Source organism: Colletotrichum destructivum, chromosome 4 (genome assembly GCF_034447905.1).
Source record: "Colletotrichum destructivum chromosome 4, complete sequence".
In the NCBI taxonomy this organism is placed as follows: Eukaryota; Fungi; Ascomycota; class Sordariomycetes; order Glomerellales; family Glomerellaceae; genus Colletotrichum; species Colletotrichum destructivum.
Window position 1 is genome coordinate 114,016 of NC_085899.1, and position 17,491 is coordinate 131,506.

A 17,491-nucleotide genomic window follows, 5' to 3' on the forward strand; every position below is an offset into this window, starting at 1 on the left:
GAGGCAGCAGGTTACTATTGGTTTGTTTGCTGTGTAAACCTCTTCAGCAGTTCTACCTCTCCTTTTAAATGCTTTCGGTGTCTGTTTAGCTAGGAAGACTGATGGTATGCTTGTCCAGTCTTAAGATCATCACTAACGTAATTTAATACCATTTATGCGTAATTAATTACCTTTGCATTGATCATCATATGATCCTACACGAGGTTGTCGGAAAGAGGGTTTTGCTTGGAACCTTCAGCTTATCAGCTAGGCTATCCTAGCTCTATGTACATTAGGGCAACCTGGCCTCTGCGTTAGATACTTTCTTGAATCTTGAAGCCTGAATCAGGTTTGCCGATTCTTTATTACTAACTCATTTTGTTTAGAAGTCTGCCTTCGGCAACACCGGTGAGTGAGTAATCTGGGCGCCGAGCCACCTGAGCGCCTGAGGCTGTGTGGATCTACGAGAACCAATCAAAATCGTTAAGAAGGTATCTCTCCGCAATAAAAAGGATGGAGCACAGAACACTCAAGTCTTTATGTTGAATGTGGAACAGGTCTAAACTTGAAGGTGGAAATCAAGCGTTCGGAGTCTTCCAGTCCAGGAGCTGCCTTGTTACTATCATCTAAACCTAGGTCGTCACCGTCACTTGTAAATCGTTAGAGAGGATAAAAACCAGCCGATTCTCACTAGGCGTTGTAATCAATAATCAAAATGAAGGTCCTTGATGCTGGGACACTGGACGTCAGATCCGCTAACACTGAAATCCTAAGATTCTAGAAGACTAGCAGTTGTAGAGTCTCAAGTGTAAGAAGCTGGAAAAGAATGCATTACATACTGACGCTATGCCTGTCCTCACCATCAGCGTTCGTCGTGTCATCAGATTCATATCGCTCTTTAAGAGTTGTGCTCTGTATCTCGACCCGTCATACGAATAAAGGCTTAGAGATAGGCCTGGTCTATGCGTGACAGAGTGTTTGCCCGCACTAATCCTCGCCCTTAGCGACCGGTGACCTGCTAGACATTGTTCAATTCGCTATCGTCCATGTCTTAAACCACTCAGAAGACAGCAATCTCAACACCTCGCATTCGAGCTGCTGCTTCTATATCAAAAGTGTCAGTCCCCTCCCTCCATGCCTCATTCAAAACCTCGTCAACCACCTTCATGAGGTGAAAAGAGTCCTTGTTCAAGAACGATTCCCGAACGTCGGCAAAGATCTTCTTCCAGTCTGAGTGTGTAGCCAGGAGAGGAACCTCTAGGCTGCCAATCACCAACGGGTACATGAGCCCGTTCAGAACCAGAAGTTTGTCGTTTTCGGGCAATTTGAGTGCCCGATTTAACGCGTATACTGATGCCGCTAGGCGGCATAGAACGACATCTCTTGAAGGGAACGGTGCTGCAACGGCAAGATCAACCTCCCGTTGAACTGTGTCCATGGCTGTGTTCGTCTTTCGTTTGTTTCTCTCAAGTCTTCTCACATCCAAGACTGCTGTGTACCTCCAACAATCCCAAAGAATGCATTGTGCATGCACACCAACTTCTCCGGGCCAGGCCCATAGCCGAGCCTCGACGTCACTTGCGTCATCATCCCCAATGTCAGCAAGAATGTCGAGGAGACTCCTTGGCAACCCCGATACGACCTCGACGCCGCCAACTCGTCCCCCCTTCCATCCATCTTGCACATTGCGAAGGCAACGCCAAACGCCCATGCTCTTAGTCATTCGTCCCAGAACCATGGGCTTCATGTCCATAATGGAGAGAACCTCGATGGAATGCCGGATGGTGAAGTCATGGTCGGCTGCAGGCAATAGACTTTCGATTCCCGTCTCTAAATGGTAAAGACCAGCCATGAGCTGAAGATACCTTGTCCAAGGTCGGGCTTGGAGTAGCTATATTGACAGGTTCAGTGTGTAGGTCTTGGGAAACAAGTCACTTCCCTCACCCTCCAGCGCGCGGATTGCAAGACTTGGTTGAAGAGATGATAACGACGGCGTTGGGGGTTTGAACGAGAACTTACACAAAGGCTACACAGAAGTAGACCAGCCGATACGGTAGATGCATCGAAAGAATTTTGTCGGGTTTCTAACTCTGATCGGAATGTCTGGAGTGCGTGGTCGACGCGCTCCATCGATGGTACTGAGAACCCGTCCTCTAAATATGCTTGGAGAGCTTCGCAGACGGTAGTGAAGGCTTGGCTCTTCTGCGCCATGGCCACAAAATGGGCTCTCACCCAATTTTGGCTCTCGGTGGTATACAAGCGATGGATTCCAGTGGAGAGAACTTTTGCCATGGATAGATTAGTGAATGACACGTTCGACAATAACCCTGACGCTGCCTCTGATTGAGACTCAAAAAGCCACAAGCTAGGGAAAAGGCCGAAATGAGTTGCCTTCGTAGGACTTACACCTTTGGAATAGCTGCTTGCTCGGATCACTGGTGCCACCAGCAGGTGAGGTTGCTAAGGAAGATGCATCTGGTTGTGATCTCGGCCTGTCGGGGTTTGAGACGAAGCCGTATAGCATAACACTTTTGTTACTAGAAGACGTGGAGGACGAGCTGTTGCAGGGTTGTGAGTGTTCGACGATCGACAGATCGGCAGAGGATTTTGGCGGGTCTGCGCCTGAACTCCCGGCAGCAGGGGTTGCTGCTCCGGCGAACCTGCCCCTCGAGGCTATTCCGTTGGTCCATTTGAGTGCGGTGCTGTAGCCTTCGCACTGAATGCCTCTTCTCTGGCAAGCCCAGCAGTCTGGACGCGTTTCGTCACATTTGCGTTTCCGTCGCTTGCAGTTGGAACATCCGCCCCGGGAACGACCCATGGATTGAAAACGACTCAGTTGAAGGATGCGCGTCAGTATTCTTAACTTGGGGCGCGTTGATCTGTCTCTGCACGGAGTTTGCCGTCAGGAGGGATTACGAGAGAAGTCCGAGGTAGCCGTCAAGCGGGGAAATAAAGAAATGTTCTGCAATGGCAAGAAAACAATGTCCCAACAGGCAGAACAAGGCGCCATCGCATATATATGCCGCATAGGGCATGGCTCGGACGCCTCGCCTGGGGGTGGAAACGCGGGGGTGTCGACGCGCCAAGACGATGAAAGTTTCAATGTCAAAGCACGGAACCTACTCGGAATGAGTATTGGAGCGTCCGAACGAAGGACGACTCTGTGATTGCTCTGTTCCAGAGATCGGTTTGTGCACTTTTGCGCACGTGAAGTAGTGAGAATTCCTCCAAAAAGCTTCGCGTTGGTTCAAGTGAACTTTGGTAGCACGTATGCCAGCGTTATCCCAGAGTAATCTAACATGAGTGGACATAGGCGTGTGGTTCATGAGCACCCCATGCAGCAGGCAAGCTACGATGGAACGAATGGTACAGTTAGCACAGAACTCTCAAGAGAGACGCAGCTGAATCTTATGATCAATCATCTAGATGGTTGTGTCGCCCTTAGCGCCACAAAGCATTTATATCTCATCTCGTCCTTTAGCACTTTCTAAACTGGAATTTTGATTCGAAAAACAACTGTTGACCTTGCCCAATCATAGGGGTCCCATTCATAACAGCTAGCTCTTTTAAGCCACCGACATCTTTCATGGCCAGCTCAACGACAGCGCCCAACGCCAATGTGTCCATGTCGCCAAGTCGGTCCACCTGGTACGCTAGGAGAGTACTGGACACCTTCGTCATTCCTAGATGCGTCACTGACAAGGACTTGGGAATGTAGTCAAGACAGCTACTGAATCCGCTATTTTTGTTCTCTCGCCAACTCCATCCTCCGAACCAGATGATCCACTGGTGGGCCGGTCCAACATGTACCAAATACCCTCCATGGAGAAGGTTGGATATACTGATAAATTGAATCACAGAACTGAGCAAGCAGAAAATTTTCCGAACTCAGGGGTGGTCATGGGTGTTACCCGAAGGTCCACCTATCTATTATCTGCTGTTACGCTGGCAGCTGCAGCATGGTGGACAGCTTTCTTGTCCCCTTGGCCGCCGGCACACAAGCCGCTGCTCAAAGGTAACGATTTTCGTACTACTATAATTCGACTGCATTGCCGATTCTCTTCCTCGTTTTCATCCTCCCTATGAAGAGACAAAACACGTCCCAATCACTGTCGGTGAACGAGAAGCAATCAGTCCCAGCTCACCAAATGGCGAGTACGACATACCCAAGGAAAAGAGTGTGGCAAACACGGTTCTAAGCTGAACCACATCCGTTCCAACGTCGCAAACACGACAAGGATGAATATGTATCGCGAAAGAATGCGTCTTCTGACTGCAACATCAGGATCTTTGTCACAAGATTTGATCTTGCCGCTGCATGTCGTCACCCTCCCGCCCCTTTCCCTATCCGTTGTCTCAATGGCAGGCGGCATCATCGTCCTTGAACCGGGTAAATGACCCTTAATAGTTGACATTGAGTCTAGTTAATGAAGCCCCTCCAATCACATAGAAAGATCTTACTTGAAGATTGCGCTTTGGTCTTGGATCGTTTGCCAGGTTGTCTCTGAACCTAACGCAGAGGGTAGGATAGTAAACAAGAACGTATTAGCTTGAATAATTTGTCACAGCAATGTGATATACCATCAGTGACAATGTACACTGACTCCTTTCCTATCCAAAGTGCGAAGACAGACTCTTGAATCTCGACTCCTAAGTGAACCTGCACATCATGTTATACAGCCAAGTTCATCCCGCTTTGACAATAATTTGAAGCACGACTTGAAAAATAGATCATGTTTCTTTTCCCTGCCTTCTCTTGCCTTTGCCTTCTCAGAGCCTTTCCGCCGGTTTGTTAGGGAAGTTGGTAAGTCGGTAGCAATCAATCACAGGCTTTCCCTCGAACATGGTCATAGCCCCTACTGCCACAATGGTATTCATCCAACCGTAGGGGCTGCCACCAGGAGCTTCGAATCTGATGTGGGTAAAATACTCTACCTCGTTCTGAGACACTGTTCGAGCTGGAGATCGTGTTTGGGGCTGGCCGGGACCGATGTTGTAGATACCATGTGCGCTGACCAGAATGAAGACTCCATCATCTGTTTGAAGAGTGTATCTTGCATTCAATCTCGCAAACACCTGTGCACAGCATCAGTTAATCATCAAAACACTCCAAAAACTGTTAGGATCGGCGGTTCACCAGCAGGTGCACAAACCTTGTCCGGATGAATGCGCTCTAGCCAGTCGGCGCCACTCCTCTCCACAATCTTGCCCTCAATCCTCGGGCCTCTTACAGATCCTCCACAGATGGGGAGGACAACCCGCGTGACACTGGTATTATCAACATTCGGAATCTCGGAAATCCCAGTGTCCATATCGCACACAATCCGATAGATGAAATCGAGATGCGGCCTGCGCATGGGTGGAACGTCGACCCCACAAGGGGAGAAAGCGTTCCCGGGGGAGGGGACATGGACCGAGTCGCTGCGGGGCGGTGTTGGCGTCATTCTCGGGGTGCAACACGCGGGTCGACCTTCCTAATGAATCCTGGTCCTGTGAAGCTGCTGATGCTTACAGATGATGGGTGTCTCGAAGTCGAACGAACGACGATCTCCAGAACACCATGTCCTGTGTTAAAAAAATACTTGGTTGTGAATCGCGCACCATGGGGAAAGGGAGAAGGGAGGGGATGAACACCGTGGGCTACGAGACCCAGAAACGGCTAGACATTACCCCTCTAAGTCCTGACGCCAGTGTCCGTCCCCGAGGCCATCTGCCGGGTGACTGGCTATTAAAACTTATCAACCCCAACCAGTCCACATGTTTTACTCGGCACCTAAAGCAGCCGGCGTATTCCCCTTCGGCTTCCCGAAAAAGGAGGTTCAACCCGCCGCCACTTTGCCGCTCGCTAAGCTTTACAGTCTGCTGTTCCAACATTTTGAAATGGATCGGGCGTGATAAACGGCTGTCTCTTCTTGCGGTTCTATCACCCCCTTTCCAATTATGAGATCACTCTCGGCGCGTTTCTATAGCTAGGTTATTTGGAGAAACACCAGTCGACACACAACTGGGTCTCCTCTGTGTTATTTTCGCCTTCCCACTTACTTCACCGTTTTACGATGCCTGCTACCACTGAATGGGAGGTTATCGCCTCTCGTCATCGAGCTAAACAGCAGCAAGCCATTCCGCAAGATTGGGTCATTCCTGATTCGAAACTACAGGAATTGAACGGCACTGGAACAGGCCATGAAGGTCGATTGATTGCACTGAACGCACTCGGAAAATCCGCCCTGCTAACGGAAAAGGAGCTCGACATATCAGGGAACTACACTGCGAGAGAGTTACTTGACAAAATCCACGGGGGAGAGTTATCGTCCGAAGAAGTGACTTTGGCGTTTTGCAAACGTGCCGCTGTCGCCCAACAACTTGTAGGAAGCTACCCTTGACTCACATTCAGCGGCAACCTAACCCAAGCGGTAGACCTCCTGTCTTACCGAGATATTTTTCGATCAAGGCATTGCGAGGGCTCGGCAACTCGACCAGCATATGATAGCAACTGGCAAGCCAGTCGGACCTCTCCACGGGCTGCCCATTAGCCTCAAGGTGAAGATCTCTCTCGAGGTCTCGCTAAAAGTTTGGTTTGCAGTCTACTAACACATACTAGGACTCGTTTGTAATCGAAGGTCACCATGCCACGGTCGGGTATGTTGAGTTTCTCAAACGACCGCCGCCAACGGCCAACTCGGCCATGGTGGACCTCTTGCTAGATGCTGGGGCTGTCTTCTTTTGCAAGACCAACATCCCTCAAACATTGATGGTATGTACACGTTGGTTTGGAGCTTGGGTTCATATGTTCAGTGGACATTCTGACCACGAAATTTACTTTAGACGGCTGATTCAGAGAACAACATCTTTGGGAGGACACTCAACCCGCACAAGACGTCTTTGACTGCCGGTGGTTCGACAGGGGGCGAGGGAGCCCTCATTTCATTTCGGGGCTCGGTGTTGGGTATCGGCACTGATATTGCAGGCTCCATCAGAATACCATCTCTTTGTTGCGGAATCTATGGCTTCAAGCCGACCGCAGACCGAATACCGTTTGGCGGTCAATCAAACTTTCCCTTCCCTGTCATCCGTCTCCCTGGGGTGACACCAGTCGCGGGGCCCATGGCAAATTCGGTTGACGACCTCACTTTGCTCATGGAAACGACTCTCGCCCGGCGCCCATGGGATTACGACACATCCTCAGTCGACACACCATGGAGAAATCTGGACGACCGCGTCAAGACTTTGACGATTGGCCTTCTTCCTGAAGATCCGAACTACCCACTGCACCCCCCCGTTCGGCGCGCCCTGAACGATGCTGTGTTAGCGCTCGAGGCTGCCGGGCACAACGTGGTCCATCTGCCATCAGACCCTTCTCGAAGTGCTAGTGTGGGAGGCGGATTAGGCTTCTCTTACTTTGGAATGACTTCCTCTGGTCTGGATGCCCTGGCGAACACAATTGGCGAACCACTCGTGCCTTCAGTCAAGAGAAACGTCCATCCATTCAATGATGACAAGCCCCCTATCTCCCCAGAGCTGGACACCGCGCACCAGCTGAGTGAGTTCCTCCGTCTTCGTGCTGGGTACGCCGACAGCTGGCGAAAGACGTGGCGTGACAATAATCTGGATGTGGTCGTCGGTCCTGGGGCCATCAGCACCGCCGTACCCCACGACAGCTACGGTGCTCCCGTCTACACCCTGATGTGGAACGTGCTAGAAGTAAGCAAATGCCATAGGTCTCATGCTGTGATACACTCACTCATCACTTACAGTATCCGGCTGGAATTATACCTTATGGCGTTGCTTCGAAGGACAAAGACTCTCATTATCAAAAAGCAATCACCCCGTTTGATGCAGACTGTGAGTAGCACGTTGTCCTGATTGACTCTATCTCCCCCATCCCCATCTTGGTATTGATACTGAATGCAGATGACCCCGAGGCGAGCGATGAAGCTCCGTGTGCAATCCAAGTAGTAGCTCCTCGATTCCGGGACGAGGAGTGTTTACAAGCAATGAGAATAATCGACAGGGACATCAGACAATAGAACGGTGCCGATTTATGACCAAATCGATTATGAGGTATCGCTGGTGTTGATATTAAAATAGAGATAGCTCAAATCCGTTTCACCAGCCCCCACTACGCATCCTTACCAGCGTTATCTCTTCCATCGTTTCCCACGGGGACAAATCCATGTTGCCGCCGGAATCTTGCAAGCCATTCGGAATTGTCCGCAACGGTTTGGTTCCATTCGTCATCGCAGTCGTATATAACTCGCCTTGATTCTTGTCTTAACATCTCATCACTTGGATCAAGTCCATGAGACAGATGCTCTCGGACGAAATGTTTGAGATGCTGCTCAAGGATCTCGGTGAAAGCCTTGGAAGTTGCTGCCCTGGAACTGAGAATGGCTTCTGACTGCAACGCAGCCGCATCTTGTCCATCGCCATCCTTGGTCGCCTCGGCCTTGCCCTTCCATGCTCCTCGACTCCGCGACGAGATCTGGTTGAAATGGTCTTTCGAGGTTTGGCTTGTCGCGGAAAAAGGCTCGACGCTGAGTGATTCAGACGCAATTAGGTATGGAGGTAGTGCATGCGCAACATGCTGTGCAACGGATGGGCTGAAACCGTGTTCTCCTTTCCAATCCTTCATAGCCATTCCTTTGCGGAAGTGATTCGCTAGATGGCCGGTTCGCTCGCTCCATGTCAAGAGCACGCGATCGCAAAAGCCACATCGCGAAGAAATGTCCATGGTCTCCGCTTTCCAATCTTCGAATTGAGGCATCTCGCTCAGCTTGTGCATTACTTTTAGGTGCTGAACCAGGTGATCTTTGCGTCCAAACGAGCGGGCTCTTATCGGTCGATCATGGCATGCGCTGTGGTTGTGACTGTCAAGGTGCTCTTTCGAGGGATCCATGGCATTGCAGTAGACGCAGTGGAACTGCCCTGTGACCGTCGACAGGATGGAACCACCACGCGGAGCACAGATCCATGACTCTAGGTTGAGGTGTCTCGACTTCTCGTGGCGGGCCCAGTCGTACTTGGTCTTGAAGCTGTCGCAGCAAAACGTGCACTTGAATGGCCGCGGATCCTTCGCATCTTTTTGACTGGCGTTTGGGCGTTTCTTTGCAATCCGTCCTCGACGGCCGCGATCGAGAGAGCTGTACCGACCCCGCGATGCTCCCGATGTCGCAGACCAGGCAGAGCCTGCCGACGGCACAGACGAGCTGCTTCCACCGCTTTCCAGGCTTGTCCCGGAATTGGTGTGGGCATACGTCGGCGAAACAGCATTCCCATGGCCTTCAGTACGGTGGCGCGTTTCTGTGAGGGCGTCTCGAATGGCCGCAAGGGAGGCCGGCTCATCTTGAGGGGGTGATTGCCTCCATCGCTGCATCGGATCTAGTCCTTCCGTCGGCGAGGAAGCTGACATGGGTATTGGTACAGTTTGACGATTGGATTGCATATTTCGATACCGACTACGCCGCCTGGGGAGGGTACGCCGGATATCGGGGCCATGTTGATCAGTGAGATCCGTCGGACGTCCCGTCAACCACGGCAAGGCCCATTGAAAATCGCTCGACACATGGTCTTCAGAGTTGTGAGTTCCGGCAATAAGCCAGGATTCGTTTGTGTCGCGTAACAACGGGGCTGTTGTTGTCGAGATTGGAGGCCAGGCTTGACCGGAGGTTCCGGTCGGAGGACAGGGGTTGATGATGCTGGAATCGGAAATCATTTCCAACCACATACTGTGAGCTGCCGACCCTGACAGACTGTCCGGCTCAGCTTGGTCAGGCGCAAAGTCCATAAAAGCGTCTAGTCCTGAACAGTCAAAACTGCATTGGCCGTTGAGTTCATTGTCCCTAGGAAATGGAGTCTCTGACTGCCCCAGTACAGCGTCGTCATTGCTAATGGCGTTTTCGGCAGTTGGTGCGAGTGGCTCGCTGGCAGCGTCTTTCGCCGACGAGCTTTGCAGGTTTGGCATCATGGCGCTCCTCGGGTACAAGAAGAGATATTTAGTTCATGCTTCTCGACAGCTTCCAGGCTATGCCGGAGGTAGGTGTTTTGGGTGCCTGGCAATTGGTCAGCATGAATCGACAGAAATTACGCCCTAGGGCGTGAAAGGGTATTTCAAAGGCACGTGACAATGATATGAGAGGGTTGAGTCGACGCAGTGATCCGAGCTTGATATCCAGTCTCAAACGCTCAACAACTGCGTTTTCAATTGAATGTCGACGATCCTAAACGAGGTTTACGGACTGATGGTGGCAAGCTCATGGCAGTGATTGCATCTTGGTAGTCTCGCTCTTCATAGTCGCCAAGGTGTTGGCTATCTGAAGAGGCAAGTGCAAAATCATAGGCTCTCCTGAACCCGAGAATTTGGGATCTGAACATACAGTAAACTAAGTAACTTGACGGCCCATCCACTTTTCCGCGGGTTGATAATACATGTGAAATCTAGAAACAACGATTTTCGACCAAACAAGGAGCCCACACGGTTGGCTGGCTTTGTCCAAGTTCATCGGCGGGGGTCTTCAAGTCAGCATCAAGATGTAGAGAATCGCCGCGTTACTTTGACATGCAAGTCACTCTGGATGAAGAAAGCGGCGTTGAAGGACTTCCAAGGATTCGTGGGGTCCAGCAACGTAATATCGAATCTTCTCAGCAGCTAGACAGCCAATGTAAGCTTTTGCTTGTATTTCTCAGGTTGAGATAATACCACGATCCCGTTACGGTTTAGTAACACTTACCTCAACATAAACTTTGTTTAGCTCGATCATGGCGATGTTCTTGCCGAGACACTCCCATCGGCTGCCGGAAGCAAAGTCCATCATGACTTGCTGGTCCATCGCCCTGTACCTCTCTTCGGAAATCCCAAGCCAACGTTCTGGGCGGAACAAGTCGGCATCTTCACCAAAGGTCTCTTTGCTTCGCATGACAGTCCACGGCGCCCAGGCGACATTAGTACCTGCCGGTATATGTACTCCGCAGACAACCTCGTCTTGCTCCGAGACCTTGGGCAGCAACCCGGTCGCGGGCGGCCATAGTCGCAGACCCTCTCTGATAACGGCCTGGAGGTAATCGAACTTCCTAGCCTCCTCGTCGGTAATCGGTGAGGATATCCGACCTAATTTGATGGCGTTGTCTATTTCGGCCTGCAGACGAGCATAAACGTGTGGGTTGGTGATCAAGAACAGCATTGTAGAACGGATTGCTGTTGCAGAAGTATCGGATCCTGCAATGATTTGAACCAGAGTCTCGCCTTCAGCGTCCTCCTTCGACAACCCATGAGCGATAAAAGACCCCAGCATGTCACGCTTGACGACGGGTTTATCGCCGTAGCGTTCCTGCACAACGTCGCGGGCCATCTTCATGACATGGCCAATGCCTGTCATGTTTTTGGTGTCCGGCATGAGCCATTTTAGCCTCGGTGACTGTATGATCTCGATGAGCGAGGGCATCAGTGCCGCCGCCAACATGGCCGGGACGGTCCTCTCCGTGGTCTCGATGTAGCGGAACGTGTCATTGTCAGAGTCCAAGTAGCCAAGCTTGTTTCCGAACGCCAAGGAGGAAATGACATCGAGGGTAAAAAACTGGACCTTTCGCGCCAGATCGACTGTCTTGAAGGTGGTGTCGGTAGAAAGGTACTTGGTTTCCAGCAAGTTGACGAGTCCAGCAACCTGCTCATTGATGAGCTCGTGTACGCCGTCCACGTCCTTTCCCGAATAGCCAGCCGCCAGTTTGGACCTGAGGGCCTCGTGAGTCTTGTCGTTTATCGTAGAGATGGTACTGTCTCGGTAAGGGTCGATTCGTAAGCCGCGATACCAAAGTCCTCGTTTCCAAGGCGAGCGAACTGCCCACATGCGGCGCAGCTCGGCGCCATCGCCGCAGACGACCCAATTGGGAGCGATCCGAACGACAGACCCTGGTAGAAAATATCAGCACTTGATGCACAGCATGTAAGCAAGTAAGTGAGAACTGCGAAGGTCTGAGGGGGGCAGCAGAGATGGAGGAGGTGGAGGCATGCATATGTAGTATGCATGCGTAAATGCAGCGGGTAGGGGACCAATAACTTGGAATATATACCATGCTGTTTATTGAGGTCTTGCAGGGTAAAATTGAGCCTGCCGCTCAATTGATTCCGTATCAACCAGAAATCGGTCCAGGCAGCCCAATAGGGCCCAGGAACGTGTCTAAGACGTGCATAATCACGAAGTCGGCATGCGAACAGATAGGCGGTCAAGAGTACAAAGCAGGTCAAGACTGCCGTGGTTGGAGAGTACAGCATGATTAAGGAGCAGCATTCCCCAGCTAGAAACAATCCAGGAGTCAATAGATGAACAGGATTGGCTGAATGAGATGTCCGGGAATGAGACAGGCAGGGGCTCGGGAAGCCAGACGCAAGGCGGGTCGTACGATGGTAGTTCTGAGATGGGATCCGGGTAGCGGGCACACACACACGTCGGGTGAAAAGCTGCTGGCTGTGGTTTTCATCAGATGTCGCCGGCTTGAGGTTCGTTATCCGTAAGGGTCGGATCGGTAACCGAGAAATAGGGGCGGCGGGGAGATTCTGCTGCTCCAAAAACGTGAGTTTTCTCCTTTTGGGAAAAGTTCTGCAACGAGGTTCTAGAATTTCCAGGGAGGAATATGCGTGATAATGGCGATTCGAATCGCGTTTAGATGAAGTAAGAAACGGGGGTGCGGGCGAAATAGCAAAAAGGAACGTGAAGAGAAAAACCAATGGCTCGGGTCAATTCTTAAATCTTTATCAGGTAATGGTCGGGTTTGATGGATGAACCATGGAAGGAAACCATTCCCAAAGCAAGCTGGCGTGGCCCGCCATCATATGACACCTTCAGCAAGTACCATCTGCCTATCATTCGGAGGTGCTTCCCTATTGCCCATTGACCCAACCCCCAGATGTCGCGGATGATGATGTTGAGATTACCCTGACACATGGTCTTGAAGGCTGGCTCAATCAACTGCCTGTCTAAAGTATGACATGAGGATCGCATTGCGCCCGGCGTTTTGACAAGACGCCATCTTGCTGCAGTTTGCTATTGCATGGGCCATCCCAACTGAAGCCCGATGCTTGCGTCTCCTCGTTCTTTTTGCCTCCAAAACCACTAACTTCGAGTTTGCCTGCTGTCTTCCCATTTCCTCACTTCCGGGAATGCGACCAAACGGCCATGACCACCGGATGGAGCCAAGGGTACAAAGGGAACCATACCGTGCGTGGCTCATCGGCCTGCTCGGCGAAAGGGCTTTTAGCTGCATGAGCTATCCATGATAGGAATAGCTAATGGAAGCAACAAGCCATTCGCCGCGTCTGGATTGAAGGTGGGATCTATCCCAGAATCAATTCATTGGTCAAGATTATCGAGCTGACCGAACCTGAAGCAACCGTGTCTAGGTTGAGAATCCGCCTCCCCCCCCCTCCGATGAATATCTTTGTCTTCTGGTCCCCTCCCACTAGAAGATGACGGGGATGCTATGCCGCATGTGTCTCACTGTGATTCCTCGGCCAGTCTAGCCTCTATGTACTTCGCAGTCCCTGCCGGGCGCTCCTAGCAAGCACATCCCATCCGGCGAAGGACGAACCGAGTGCGGTCGTCGGTCAAGGCAGCAGAGCTTCTGGTTTTTGTTTCTTTCTTTTTGGTTTCGTCTTGGTTCTCTCTCTCTCTTTTTTCGTTTGGATAACGCGGCTTCTTTCGTACCAATGCGCTCCCTGAGAGAGGGTTGTGAGCCATCGTCTTGTCGCACGAAGACACAAGCATACGTCCGTATTCGTCAAATGGCGTCCGCACGAAAAGTCATTGTGTGTGGACTGTATGCAACCACAACTGCATCCAGCTCCTTTGGTGCAGTTAAAGTCCTGTACTTGCACTCCGCCTGAGTTTTGCGGACTTTGGAGACCAGTGGGCGGACCATTGCTTTTTCTTCCTCCTCGATCGCCCCCGCCTCGACTCCCTCGACGGCTCTGGCACTTCCTCCGCATCGATGCAGCTAATAGCCGAGCTGTCGGGGCAAACAGTGATTCGGAGCCTTGCTGAGCTTCGTGCATGGCCATGTCTGCCACCCTATGGACACATCGTACCAGCCCCCCGCAGTAGCGTGTTCCCTCTTAAACCGCACGTACCTTGAACCGGCGAAGACATCCAACGCTGCAGACCGGATGTATTAGACCTTGACACCAGTAGGTTGCCTAAGGCCTGTTTGCTTTGTATTAAAGACGTCTGAGACTGTCCAGTCCGGGGGTCTTGGCCCTCCTCTCCCTGACTCTGTTTCACTCGCCTTTAATCTTTGCTCGTCCGTTCGATCCTCACACTCTGCCCGCTTTCTGTCGCCCCCTTTTTAGGTTTCCGCGCCGTCAAGGAGACCTTCCTTACCCAAGGGTCGTTTGTCTCATGGCCGAGGCATTCCATCCGGCAGGCTCTCTGCAGCATTCGCCGGCACCAGCCGAGCGCCGCGGTTCGCCCGAGTCTACACCGGCGCCGACCTCAGTGGAAGAGAATGCGTTGCCGCCAGTGGAACCTTTACCCACGCTTACATCTGAGTTGGAGCCTGGGTTGCAGATCGTAAGTTTGTCATTTAAATAGCGTTCGTGTTCATGTTCGTACCTGACGGTGAATGTCTTCACACCAACACTCACACAACAAACAAATTAGGAAGTTGACGCGGCCGATGTATCCGACGTGGATTCTGCACTAGATGTTGTAAGTATTCTCTACCTGTATTCTCATTAAAATTAAACGCCCGGAGCCCCGTGTCCGAATCATCCCCATCCCTTCTCACCTTCTTCTTTGTGCCCAAGCAGCTATTTACACTTCTATCTCAAGCTCCATCGTCTCCTCTGATCGACATTTCTTCACGGAGCTGACTAGTTGCTCTCTAGCCTACTCGGGACTCTCTTACCTCATTGCGATCTAGCCTTCGGCAGTATCAACATGAGAACGGACGTACATATCATGCCATGAGTGCAGGAAGTAGGTGAATCATCAACTTCATCCGTCGTTTTCCCGAGCTGACTGCCTTGGAGAATATTTCTTGCCGAATGACGAGGTAAAGCAACATTCAAATACGGCCCTACATCATAGTTAATAACATTTCAACTAGTCTGAGGTCGATCGACTGGGTGAGCATTCAACATGGCCCTGTTAGGGTTGATTGTCTTATTTCTCTAACCTTGGCTACTAAGACCTTCAACACTATGTCATGACATTGACGTTGGGGGGAAATCATTGTCTCTGTCCCAAGAACAGGGGTGCCAACCGAGTTTTGGACCTCGGCACCGGCACAGGCATCTGGTCTGTAGAGTACGGTAAGCTCGCTGTCCTCTTTTTGTTTCTATCTGATGTTACAGCATGTGTCTAACCTGATTTGTAAAACATTAGCGGATGCCCATCCTGAAGCAGAGGTACGCAATTGTGTTCCAACCTTGGATCGTCGACTAAGCTATGGCTAGGTTATAGGTGTTGATCTCAGTCCCGTGCAACCTGACCTGTAAGTAGCTCCAAGCCCGTCTGTGAAGGGCTCGTTCGTATCGTTACCAGTGCTGAACTACTCTACAGTGTCCCTCCCAACTGCTCTTTTGAGGTATGCTCTGTCTTCACCACTTTTCTGGACGCCTTGGGAAACTGACGCGAGTCCGGAAAGCTCGATGACCTTGAAAAAGATTGGACATGGTCAAGGCCTTTTGATTTCATATTCTGCCGCATGATGACAGGCAGCTTCTCTGACAACATGAGTATCGTGCAGAAGGTATTCGAGTAAGTCAGGTGGTTAACACTCGATTTGGTCGAGAACTAAATGATCTTTGAAGCGCATTAGAGCCTGGTGGTTATTTTGAGGCACAGGACATGGCACTTCCTCTTGGCTGTGACGACGGCACTCTCACCGTGGATTCGGACCTTTGGAAATGGGTCCTCCTTGTCATGGAAGGTATGGAGAAGTTTGGCCGTCCTGTGAGTGCTGCTCAGCAATGGAAGCAGCTCATGGAAACCGCTGGCTTCGTGGATGTTGTCGAGACAATTTACAAGTGGCCAACGAACCGCTGGCCTCGAGATCAACACTATAAAGAGCTAGGAATGTGGAGTCTGGAGAACATGGACCAGGCTTTAGAACCGGCGACACTTGCACCCCTCACGAGAGCGCTTGGCTGGACCTACGAGGAGGTCATTGTCTTGGTCAGTAAGGCAAGGAAGGTCATGAGAGATCCCACTGTCCATGCGTATTGGCCGATGTAGGTTTTCCTTTAATTTTCTTGACGAACAACCTGGAGCCGTTGAACGACTGACGTTGCCAGATTCATCGTACACGGCCGTAAACCTGGCTCCCCGAGGGGGTAGTCAGAGACCCAGATTAGTCTTGAGGCAGACAAGGAGGAGTCACTTTGACGATGATGGACTCCCTAGTAATTTTCATGCATATATATACACTGGCTGGACGTATATGTTACAAATCTTGGTCCCATGCTCTCTTCTCAAGAGGATTCATTCCATCTCGTCCACAGCTGCTCAGTGCTAGCACAACACTAGTAGAATGATTCGATCTGGATATAATCGATGAACGAGAATCATTTTAACCGGAAGTGGTGGTTGAGGAGAGATACAACCTGCATTGGTCAGATTCTGGCCTTGCTTTGGGGTCGCTTTTATAGTTATGGCGACTATTCTCACTGTTCCATAGAGTTTCACAAAGGGCTAGACGTTACTTTTGGTAGGGCCACTGTTTTTGTCTCTCCTAAACTTCGACATGATCCTCAGCCACCTATTTACTGCTTTGTGCTCCAAGCATCGTTCCACTTTCAAACAGATAATCTTGACTGATACCGTTTACCCTAGGCATTGCAGCAACACTACTTTCAACTTCGCTTCGGCCTGCAAGATGCGTTCAGACGTGGATGTACAAAGTTATATGAGCTTTGGAGGAGCTGGATGAATAAGCTGGCCGTCTTCATCAAAACCCCAATGCGCCGTTGAACATCGTCGCCGCCGATGCATCCTTGACACCTGCTGCCGAGACCTGTGCTTTGGCCTGCTGGCATAGATCTTTGGCAGCTTGATTGGCCCCACACACATTGGTAAGTTGATCGCAAATTCGGTTCGTGATAATGTTTGGGTTTAGAGCATCCTGCTGACCCTTGGCGACGACAGGGTCGGTGGGCAGAAACGTGCCCTGGTCTGCCTTGCGCCCGGCACGACCCAGTTGGAAGTCCATGGTCGGCGTGCATGTACCAAAATCAGCGCCGTTGTTTTGTCGCTTAATGGATGCAGCGGATGCGGTCATGGCACCAAGTACGGCGAAAAGAATGATTTTCGTTTGCATCTTGCTATGTGGAAAGCGACGACTAATGGAGTTTTCGAGGAACCGGATAGAGAAGTGCAAAGAACCGTGCGGTATGGGTAAACGGAGAACGAACAAAGCTCGGACAGTTTGAGACGTATTATCAACAAAAAAATATAAGAATGAGGCTCACAGAGCTTCGGAGAAAATTGAGTTCAAGTCAATGATGAAATGAAAGATTTTGGTATGT

General features: G+C 50.9%; 7 protein-coding genes across 7 annotated transcripts; 2 read left to right on the plus strand and 5 right to left on the minus strand.

The window, feature by feature from the left end:
* Nucleotides 1–785: 785 nt before the first annotated feature.
* Nucleotides 786–2,942, minus strand: CDEST_05950 (Putative zn(2)Cys(6) fungal-type DNA-binding domain-containing protein). Its single transcript, XM_062922109.1, has 3 exons — nucleotides 2,386–2,942; nucleotides 1,999–2,312; nucleotides 786–1,870 (listed from the first exon to the last, which is right to left on the minus strand). Exons 1-3 carry the CDS (start codon nucleotides 2,795–2,797, stop codon nucleotides 1,040–1,042), a joined length of 1,557 nt encoding a protein of 518 aa, XP_062778160.1. The 5' UTR covers nucleotides 2,798–2,942; the 3' UTR covers nucleotides 786–1,039.
* A 1,511-nt stretch (nucleotides 2,943–4,453) lies between these two features.
* On the minus strand, nucleotides 4,454–5,644 carry CDEST_05951 (uncharacterized protein). The gene is made up of 2 exons (XM_062922110.1): nucleotides 5,133–5,644; nucleotides 4,454–5,055 (listed from the first exon to the last, which is right to left on the minus strand). Exons 1-2 carry the CDS (start codon nucleotides 5,421–5,423, stop codon nucleotides 4,750–4,752), a joined length of 597 nt encoding a protein of 198 aa, XP_062778161.1. The 5' UTR covers nucleotides 5,424–5,644; the 3' UTR covers nucleotides 4,454–4,749.
* A 4-nt stretch (nucleotides 5,645–5,648) lies between these two features.
* On the plus strand, nucleotides 5,649–8,061 carry CDEST_05952 (Putative amidase signature domain-containing protein). Its single transcript, XM_062922111.1, has 6 exons — nucleotides 5,649–6,344; nucleotides 6,397–6,519; nucleotides 6,581–6,733; nucleotides 6,805–7,680; nucleotides 7,734–7,821; nucleotides 7,891–8,061. Exons 1-6 carry the CDS (start codon nucleotides 6,036–6,038, stop codon nucleotides 8,004–8,006), a joined length of 1,665 nt encoding a protein of 554 aa, XP_062778162.1. The 5' UTR covers nucleotides 5,649–6,035; the 3' UTR covers nucleotides 8,007–8,061.
* Nucleotides 8,062–8,098: 37 nt separating this feature from the next.
* CDEST_05953 (Putative HTH CenpB-type DNA-binding domain, Zinc finger C2H2-type) lies at nucleotides 8,099–9,943 on the minus strand (the record flags this gene model as incomplete). Its single annotated transcript, XM_062922112.1, has 1 exon — nucleotides 8,099–9,943. The coding sequence occupies one exon, from the start codon at nucleotides 9,941–9,943 to the stop codon at nucleotides 8,099–8,101; it is 1,845 nt and encodes a 614-aa protein (XP_062778163.1).
* A 306-nt stretch (nucleotides 9,944–10,249) lies between these two features.
* CDEST_05954 (Putative cytochrome P450) lies at nucleotides 10,250–12,670 on the minus strand. The gene is made up of 3 exons (XM_062922113.1): nucleotides 12,043–12,670; nucleotides 10,707–11,881; nucleotides 10,250–10,624 (listed from the first exon to the last, which is right to left on the minus strand). The coding sequence occupies exons 1-3, from the start codon at nucleotides 12,242–12,244 to the stop codon at nucleotides 10,502–10,504; spliced, it is 1,500 nt and encodes a 499-aa protein (XP_062778164.1). The 5' UTR covers nucleotides 12,245–12,670; the 3' UTR covers nucleotides 10,250–10,501.
* A 1,575-nt stretch (nucleotides 12,671–14,245) lies between these two features.
* CDEST_05955 (Putative S-adenosyl-L-methionine-dependent methyltransferase superfamily) lies at nucleotides 14,246–16,655 on the plus strand. The gene is made up of 12 exons (XM_062922114.1): nucleotides 14,246–14,534; nucleotides 14,625–14,672; nucleotides 14,852–14,942; nucleotides 14,996–15,018; nucleotides 15,073–15,091; nucleotides 15,155–15,277; nucleotides 15,351–15,373; nucleotides 15,422–15,459; nucleotides 15,528–15,552; nucleotides 15,613–15,725; nucleotides 15,779–16,198; nucleotides 16,262–16,655. Exons 1-12 carry the CDS (start codon nucleotides 14,364–14,366, stop codon nucleotides 16,302–16,304), a joined length of 1,137 nt encoding a protein of 378 aa, XP_062778165.1. The 5' UTR covers nucleotides 14,246–14,363; the 3' UTR covers nucleotides 16,305–16,655.
* A 259-nt stretch (nucleotides 16,656–16,914) lies between these two features.
* CDEST_05956 (uncharacterized protein) lies at nucleotides 16,915–17,491 on the minus strand (the record flags this gene model as incomplete). The annotated part of the gene is made up of 1 exon (XM_062922115.1): nucleotides 16,915–17,491. The coding sequence occupies exon 1, from the start codon at nucleotides 17,281–17,283 to the stop codon at nucleotides 16,915–16,917; it is 369 nt and encodes a 122-aa protein (XP_062778166.1). The 5' UTR covers nucleotides 17,284–17,491.

Coding starts and splice junctions, on each gene's coding strand:
- CDEST_05952 (XM_062922111.1), top strand. CDS start 6,036: ATGCCTGCTACCACTGAATGGGAGGTTATCGCCTCTCGTCATCGAGCT. Junction 6,345..6,396: donor CCGCTGTCGCCCAACAACTT/GTAGGAAGCTAC, acceptor CCCAAGCGGTAG/ACCTCCTGTCTTACCGAGAT. Junction 6,734..6,804: donor ACATCCCTCAAACATTGATG/GTATGTACACGT, acceptor AATTTACTTTAG/ACGGCTGATTCAGAGAACAA.
- CDEST_05954 (XM_062922113.1), bottom strand. CDS start 12,244: ATGCTGTACTCTCCAACCACGGCAGTCTTGACCTGCTTTGTACTCTTG. Junction 11,882..12,042: donor AGACCTCAATAAACAGCATG/GTATATATTCCA, acceptor ATTTTCTACCAG/GGTCTGTCGTTCGGATCGCT. Junction 10,625..10,706: donor TAAACAAAGTTTATGTTGAG/GTAAGTGTTACT, acceptor TTGGCTGTCTAG/CTGCTGAGAAGATTCGATAT.
- CDEST_05955 (XM_062922114.1), top strand. CDS start 14,364: ATGGCCGAGGCATTCCATCCGGCAGGCTCTCTGCAGCATTCGCCGGCA. Junction 14,943..14,995: donor TCATGCCATGAGTGCAGGAA/GTAGGTGAATCA, acceptor ACTGCCTTGGAG/AATATTTCTTGCCGAATGAC. Junction 15,278..15,350: donor CATCTGGTCTGTAGAGTACG/GTAAGCTCGCTG, acceptor GTAAAACATTAG/CGGATGCCCATCCTGAAGCA.
- CDEST_05951 (XM_062922110.1), bottom strand. CDS start 5,423: ATGACGCCAACACCGCCCCGCAGCGACTCGGTCCATGTCCCCTCCCCC. Junction 5,056..5,132: donor AGCGCATTCATCCGGACAAG/GTTTGTGCACCT, acceptor TGCTGTGCACAG/GTGTTTGCGAGATTGAATGC.
- CDEST_05950 (XM_062922109.1), bottom strand. CDS start 2,797: ATGGGTCGTTCCCGGGGCGGATGTTCCAACTGCAAGCGACGGAAACGC. Junction 2,313..2,385: donor CAAGCAGCTATTCCAAAGGT/GTAAGTCCTACG, acceptor AATCAGAGGCAG/CGTCAGGGTTATTGTCGAAC. Junction 1,871..1,998: donor TACTTCTGTGTAGCCTTTGT/GTAAGTTCTCGT, acceptor CTGTCAATATAG/CTACTCCAAGCCCGACCTTG.